Genomic DNA, 7,695 nt, shown 5'->3' on the forward strand with positions numbered 1-7,695 from the left:
TGGATGACATGACAGTGCTTTCGGTGATGGACAACTCCAGCTGAACTGTTTTCAGTGTTTCAGCGTTGAAGACTAAGCTCGTAGTTGTGTGGTCGACAGAGCCGGAGATGGATGAAAAAGTGGGTCCCCCTCTGCCCTCCGCCTTCACTTTCCCGTTTGTTCCTTCACCCACTCCACCCGCAATTCAATGCCCCCAACCCGCACTATCACCTTCACCGTCAGCTTCTCACTTCCCAGGTCTCGTCTTGTCGTCTTGTCTCTCCCTCAAGGGTCACATGCCCATCGTCCACGGTAAATTTTTTGACCCAGAGACCCCCAAGAATGGCCGCTCGGTGAGATGAGAATCTGTGTAGGAGGGGATGAACCCGTGACGTCCCTTTCAGGCTGCAAAGACTTTACCCCAAGAAGGCCCAGACACGCCCCCATGGCCATTTGCGTACGCCCTTTGCATTATTAGCTCAGCTGTTCTCTCCCACGTTTTGGGTTCAGTTTTGGCCTCGACAAAGATCCCACTTTTAGCCTGTCCCTCTCTCTCTCTCTGTCGCTGAATTTCTAGAATTAGCCCCGCAGGCACTGGCAGCAGTATCTGCGGTTTGTGATCCCTTTTCTTCTGGGCCCACGTACCCAAATCTTCTTCCCCTTCTCCGTCCCTCGCTCACACTCAGTTCGCTTAGAGCATGCTCTGTTAGCTGCCAGCAACAGCGTGAGTTGCAGCCGCAGTAGCAATGGAGGAAGAAGTAATGGAAGCGGAGGCTGCGGGCAGTGTGGGCTCGGGCGAGGTGAATCCCCCGGTCCGCCGCGTGCTTCTCGTCTCCGCTGGGGCGAGCCACTCTGTGGCTCTTCTATGTAAGCTCTATCATCAGTTAGGACGTACTTTTGCAATTGTTGTTGCTTTAATGGCGTTGTTGTCAAGAGCTGCTAGTTTATGAAGGCAAGGAATTCCCCGAGATCACCGGAAAAAAAAAAGGCGCGGAGTTGTTGCAATTCCGTGCATTATTTGACAATCTCGTTGTGCATTGTTTCTTCTTGTTGCAAATGGGTGTGTCCCCACTCACCTTCTATTTTTTGCGGCATTATAGTTAGTGAATATCTTCTGAGCATTACACTTTCTTATTTAATGGCTGAAATTTTCAGCAGGCAGATTCTGATGCCGGGTTCGGGATGTTAGACTGTTATCTCAAAGTTAAATGTAACCTTATTGTATTAGAAACTGTCCCTCTAGGTGGATCAACTTGTGTTTGTAATGGTACACTGCACAGTAGTTTAACTATGTGATCGTCCGATGACCTTGATCTTTGTTGATTAATTTTGGGAGGTATAATCTCTGCTAAGTCCAGCATCCGCAGTCGTTCATGCAAATCGAAGTATAGTTTCTTGGGTTTCTGACCCTTTAGATTTTAAGCCTTAATCTTTGGACATGAAGAAGACTGTTTGCTTAGTATTTATGCTGTTGATGCAATAGAAGCGTGAACGTGTTATTGCCCCAACTAATAGCAACTGAAAACTAGAGCGGATTTCCAGGATAAACTTCACTATGGTAGCTGTGTCACCATGTGATGCCTCACACTACTCTTCCATCCCTGTCCTTGCAGATAGCTTCTTCCCTGAACTTCTTGTTTCCTTCTTTATGGGTCTTATACACCAAATATTATAAAAGTTTCCACCTGCAGCAGGGAACATTGTTTGCTCTTGGGGACGAGGTGAAGATGGGCAATTGGGCCTTGGGGATGCTGAAGATAGGTCTACGCCTACTCGATTGAGTGCACTTGATGATCTTGGGATCGTATCTATCATCTGCGGTGCTGATCACACGGCTGCATATTCTGAATCACGGGCAGAACTTTACAGTTGGGGATGGTCAGTTGGTGTCCTCTCTCCCTCTCCCTCTCCCTCTCTCACCCTCTTGTCCCACACCCCCATGCCTTGTTTAGCTTGACATTGCTCTTTTTTTCTCCTTGAAACTTTCAATTCTCTCAGTTGAGAGGCAAAGTTGGATAATTTGGATTTCTGAGAGATGGAAACTGGTCAAGCAGAGATCAATAAATGGCTCTCTGGATTCTTGTGGGGTACGAAGGAATCTGAAGCCAGGGGATTAGCTTATTACAACACTGTTTTAGCTCATGCAGATCGTCTGTATTTTCTTTCCTGAGATTCAATATGCTGCTATTACCCTCTCTGTCTGATTTGCTTTGTAGGGACAAATCCCTAGATTGTTATTGTGTTGTTCTTTTTGTTTGATCACATGAGTTTAGCTTTTGCTACATGCGGGTCTTTTAGCTTTCAAAGATACTACTCTCTTAAGAAAACCTGTTCCATGGTACAGGGGTGACTTTGGGAGGTTGGGCCACGGGAACTCCAGTGATGTTTTCACTCCCCAGCCGATAAAAGCATTACAGGGTCTGCGAATTAAGCAAATTGCTTGTGGAGACAGCCATTGCTTGGCTGTTACCATGGACGGCGAAGTGCAAAGGTTGATTGTCCTGTCTCTACCCTTTCTTTTTTCTTCAATGATGAAGGTTTTTTACTCCTATTCCATAAATGCCCACAACAATACCCAATGGGATTGGTTGATCTCATGTGCAAGTACACATGTGGGAGGCCTCCAAGTGCTCTGTGTCAAGTGGGTTGGTAACACACCAACAACGTAGCTGGGTTATAGAGTTGACGGCAATTGCGGATAGACCACTTGCATTAACACTTGGAGGTTATCTCTACATATTTTAGATTGATTTCTATTGGTCTAGATCTTTTAGAAACTGTCTTCTCTGTGTAAACAGAAAGATAGTAAAACTGATGTAATATACAGTGGTCCAATTCTATGTATTTGGGATTTTACATTGGTCACATATCCATGTCGACTTATACCAGAAGTAGCGTTAAGAAGTGACTTTCTATTTAAAGGTATCTAATGTTTGAGTGTATGTACTTATAAACTTTTGATCTATATATTTCATTGAAGTTGGGGGAGGAATCAGAATGGTCAACTTGGTCTTGGGACCACAGAGGATTCTCTTCTGCCACAAAAGATGCATGCCTTTCAGGTAGTGGGTTATCTGACATTTCTTTCCAGATAGTATTAACCAGTCACTTGTCATGTTGCTGGTCGAGAAGTTACTTAAGAAGGTGGCTTGTTTGTTTTTGAGAATAACAATGTCACCTTATGAAATAACAAAACAACTAAAGTCATCTTGTCATTCCAAGAGCCTAAGTCTTAATTGGGCTTTATCAAAATGACCTTTAAGTAGTTTCCTCATAGGAGTTATATATATACACACACACACACACACACACACACACACACACACATATTTGGTGTATACATACACGCATATACACGCATGCTCAATGCATGATAGGCAAGAAGCTTTTAATTTTTCTGTGCTCCAGGGCAATTAAAGAGATGATTCAATGTGAATCTTGTAGGGTATGCGCATAAAAATGGTTGCTGCTGGAGCTGAACATACAGCTGCTGTAACAGAAGATGGAGAACTTTATGGATGGGGCTGGGGCCGTTATGGAAACTTGGGTTTAGGCGATCGAAACGATCGGTTGTTTCCTGTGAAAGTTTCTGCTGTATATGTATGTCTACAAGTCGGTGTTAGATATTAATAATTTTCTTACTTTGTTTTTGTATATATGCATTGAAATGTGGGACAGTATCTTCGGACTACAGTATTTAATCCTCTATTAGATTTCAACTCCAACAGAGGATAAATCATTATTTACTCACAATTTCCTGTCTGAAGAAGTTGCTGTAAAATTAATTTTTCAGGGCGAGAAAATGGTCATGGTTGCTTGTGGATGGAGGCATACAATATCAGTTTCTGCTTCTGGTGGTTTGTACACTTTCGGTTGGAGTAAATATGGTCAGTTAGGACATGGGGATTTTGAGGATCATCTTGTTCCTCATAAGCTCGAAGCTCTGAGTGGAAGCTTTATTTCTCAGGTAATTTGTCCTTTGACTTCAAATTAAGAAATCTGAAGTGAAAGAAGAAACTCAACAGGAAGAAAGCAGATAGGGAGGGAGGGAGGGAGGGAGAGAAAAGGGGGGGGGGAGGGGGGGGGGGGGGGGGGGGGGGGGTGGGGGGAGGGGGGAGGTGGGGGTGGGGGGTGGGGAGGGGGAGAAGACAGGAAGTTTCTTCTAATTCGTCCATTGATTAGTGTAGTCATTGTGATGTGAGAGTTTGTAAGCAGTGAAGGACCCTGTTGTTCGCCAACATAAATCTACTCCTTTCACAAACACAGAGGCGGCGTGAGATTAGAAGATAATTTCATATCTTACCGGCAGGCAACATTGCATAGATGTGCTTATTCAAACATCAAAATTGCGGTCCCCTGAGATTCTGCGGAAAATGTCTTCATGAAATCCTTTGTGTCTATCCATCTCTCATCTTGTGTTCGTAACTTTTTATCTGCTGGCTCACGTTCTTTGCTTTCAGATTTCTGGTGGTTGGAGACACACAATGGCACTTACATCTGATGGAAAATTATATGGATGGGGATGGAACAAGGTAGGAGATGGTCGCATCTTTATAATTTATGCTCGATTTGACATATTTTGTTAGCTAGTTAATCTCAGGAATCACGAGCATACTTGGTTGCTATAATCTCATCTTGAACTTTGATTTTTTATTTTATTTTTAATATCCCTTATCCTTTTCCTATCTTCTCTGTAGTTTGGACAGGTCGGAGTGGGTGACAACATTGATCACTGTTCTCCTGTACAAGTCAAATTCCCTCATGACCAGGCAAGTTGTTCTCTATCTCTGTTAGAAAGTTGATGGAATAAAAATGGTCATTGCATTCAAAGGGAATGCTTTCACTGATTATGTTTGTCTTCTTTCGAGGCAGAAAGTGGTTCAGGTCTCCTGCGGGTGGAGGCACACTCTTGCTGTTACGGAACGGAATAATGTTTTCTCATGGGGAAGAGGTACCAATGGACAGCTCGGGCATGGAGAGTGTGTGGACAGGTAAAGGACTTAATACTCGAGATTGGAAAATTTTAATGTTGATATCTGCTTATTTTTTCTATTTGGGTTTCGCTCTGGGACTTTGGTTGAGAGTATGTCTGGATGAGCAGTAATCATAAAAACAGAAATTCCGAAGACTAATAATGGGCATTTTGTAGATTTCCCTTCTTTTTTTATTTTCTTTTTTTTTAACGTTAAACGGATTTCTTTTTCCATTCTGAAATTGATAGAATTGTTCCTACGAGATTCGCAGGAACTTAGCTACGATAGTGGAGGCTCTGAGTGTTGAAGGGTCCAGTGGGCAGCAGATACAGGCCTCAAAGGTTGATCAGTCGTCAGGTACTTGATCTTTTAACCTCGTCACCTCTTTGTTTCTCATTTTTTTGTGGTTCTTTGCTCTTGAATGTGTCATAATAATGGTAGAACTTTAAAATCACTGACTATGCAGGAAGATCCTGGGTCTCACCTTCCGAGAGATATGCTGTTGTTCCTGATGAAACTGTAAGTTATAAACTTCGAAACTTATTATAAGGGAGCTCACATTGTGTGCCTTACCTAGAATTGTTAGGCCATGTATTTTATCTCATTGTTTCTTCACTATACTTAGCTTCCTTTTAAAGTTACCTTCAGTTACAATGGATATTCTGCCTATATATGTTCTTCTAGATGAGCTAATGCTTCATAAATCGCTGGGATCATCGGTTAATTTAGATTGATAACGAAAAGGATATCAATTGTGCCATAGATTAGATTATGTGATAAAATCGCATATTCTCGTTTGCAGGCCCGGAAAAGTATGGGTGATGCTAGTGTTCCCGAGGGCGATGTCATGCAGATGTAAATAGGACTATCTGTCTCGAAACCAAATGCATCAAGAATAATATGCACGCCGAGGCCTCTCAGCGCTCCACTTCTGCAGCTCATTTGTCATGTGCCAGACAGTCGGCAAACGAATATCTCACTGCTTTTGCTTCTTATATCTAGTAGGATGTATTCTGGTAACGTTCGTCTGTATCGGTCTTTTGTTCTGATGTGTATATGCTGCCGGCTCTTAGATTTTAGGATCGTACTCAGGACTTTTACAAATTCCTACTTAAGGGATGGTTGAAATTTGAAGGATGGCTTTCTGGTTGTTCCACACACACTCGGTTTTCCCTTTGTAACTCAACCGAATAATTTCCTCTTATGTGGAGTACTAGTATTGGTCTAGATTGATGGAACGATTTAGTTCGGGATAGAAGTAGCATGGCTTCATGCAACTTGGCGGACAGAATAATTTCCTCTTATGACAACTATAAAATAGATATATACGTTGAAAATAGATAGTTTTAATTAAAGATGATGTAGTAAAGTGACGCATAATTTTTCATACTAAGAGGTTTTAGATTTGATACTTGTTTCAAGTACCATAGTTTAGTTGGGCCGGGCCCCTAGGCCCAAGATCTCCGCATGGACCTTCTCATTTTGGCCCAAATCTGTTTGTTTGACGTGGTGAGGACCTGTAAGGCTATAACAAATTCATAATTTGCCATTGAATGTAGAGATGGATCATGTTGGATTCAAATTTCAAATAAGGTTCAAAGCAAAGCTAGTCAGATCGGATATGAATCGAATCTAGGCAATTAAGTTCACTCTGCTAGTTCCTTCTCCGCTCGAGCTGATGGCACTGACAATTCACTAGGTCTGCTTCTGGGTTTGTATAATGTTAGGATCTCGGTTTTCGAACTGTAATCACGTGTAGATCACGAGCCTCAAGTGACTTGCAAAAAGGGGAATAATGGGAGTAAATCCTGATTTCTCTCTCCGATACTTAAATGAGAATGTATCGAAGAGAGGTAGAAGAATTCAATCTAGTGTTTAGGGGTACCTAGAGTTATATTTATAGGAGTTTCGAGATATCTGTATCGGGATATCGTAATCTGTGTAGAATATTTAATAACAAATAACAAGTTGATATATATAACGCTAGAGATATGAAATAATATCTCATAGATAAGATATATATATATGAGTAGAATATTCAAGAGATAATATCAAAGATATTAGGAGTGTTCACTTTCCCGTGGGGACGCGTGACGGACACGCGTAAGAATGAGTCGCTACTACCTATTTACGACTCGAAGATAGAGAGGCAGTAAGTTGCTCGGATCTAGGGGTATGGGGTACACTTAGTTTGCTAAGGTATTAGTTTTGCGGACCGGGAATTCCGAGATCGGGGGTTCTATTACGTGCGGGCCTATATCTTGCACGCCTTTTCGGTACTCTACTTGTCTAAAGCTTGTCGTTTTTATATTTATTTACCGCATTGATTAAGGTGCACTCATCATCCTCGTTTTGACATCGTAAATGCATAGAACTGATAGGTTAGATTCAAGAGATCGAAAGAAGAGCGGATCTTTAGGTCAAAGGATCGGTCCACCGTCCTCGCGCTTCGGCTGAACGGACCGTGATGGTCGGTTCACCGTGTGAACTTGTCCCATGACTCGCGTGGACCCACTCGTCCTAAAGGCCCAAGAGCCAACTCGACCAGTTCGTCACTCATACCGTCCGCTCGCCGACTGAGATCATTACATGGTAAATATACAAATAAAATATCCTCACAATGTTCTCTCTCAAATAAAAATATAAATTACAACAATGGGATCCCGATCAGTTCACATTCAGTCAATATTTCGCTCATGCACACCGTGTAATTTGAAAGACCGTAACAGAAATTAAGACGACG

General features: G+C 42.3%; 1 protein-coding gene across 2 annotated transcripts; it reads left to right on the plus strand.

Annotated features, from left to right (window-relative positions):
- Positions 1–205: 205 nt before the first annotated feature.
- LOC116200912 (ultraviolet-B receptor UVR8-like) lies at positions 206–6,179 on the plus strand. Of its 2 annotated transcripts, none has more exons than XM_031531883.1 (12): positions 206–846; positions 1,674–1,857; positions 2,324–2,470; positions 2,960–3,041; positions 3,424–3,579; positions 3,773–3,946; positions 4,440–4,511; positions 4,677–4,748; positions 4,852–4,970; positions 5,224–5,309; positions 5,419–5,471; positions 5,755–6,179. In XM_031531883.1, exons 1-12 carry the CDS (start codon positions 726–728, stop codon positions 5,809–5,811), a joined length of 1,323 nt encoding a protein of 440 aa, XP_031387743.1. In that variant the 5' UTR covers positions 206–725; the 3' UTR covers positions 5,812–6,179. The 2 variants fall into 2 exon arrangements, with proteins under 2 accessions (XP_031387743.1, XP_031387742.1); XM_031531882.1 differs by having other exon boundaries at positions 210–846; positions 1,671–1,857.
- The last annotated feature ends 1,516 nt before the right edge of the window (positions 6,180–7,695 follow it).

This window comes from Punica granatum, chromosome 3 (assembly GCF_007655135.1).
Source record: "Punica granatum isolate Tunisia-2019 chromosome 3, ASM765513v2, whole genome shotgun sequence".
In the NCBI taxonomy this organism is placed as follows: domain Eukaryota; kingdom Viridiplantae; phylum Streptophyta; class Magnoliopsida; order Myrtales; family Lythraceae; genus Punica; species Punica granatum.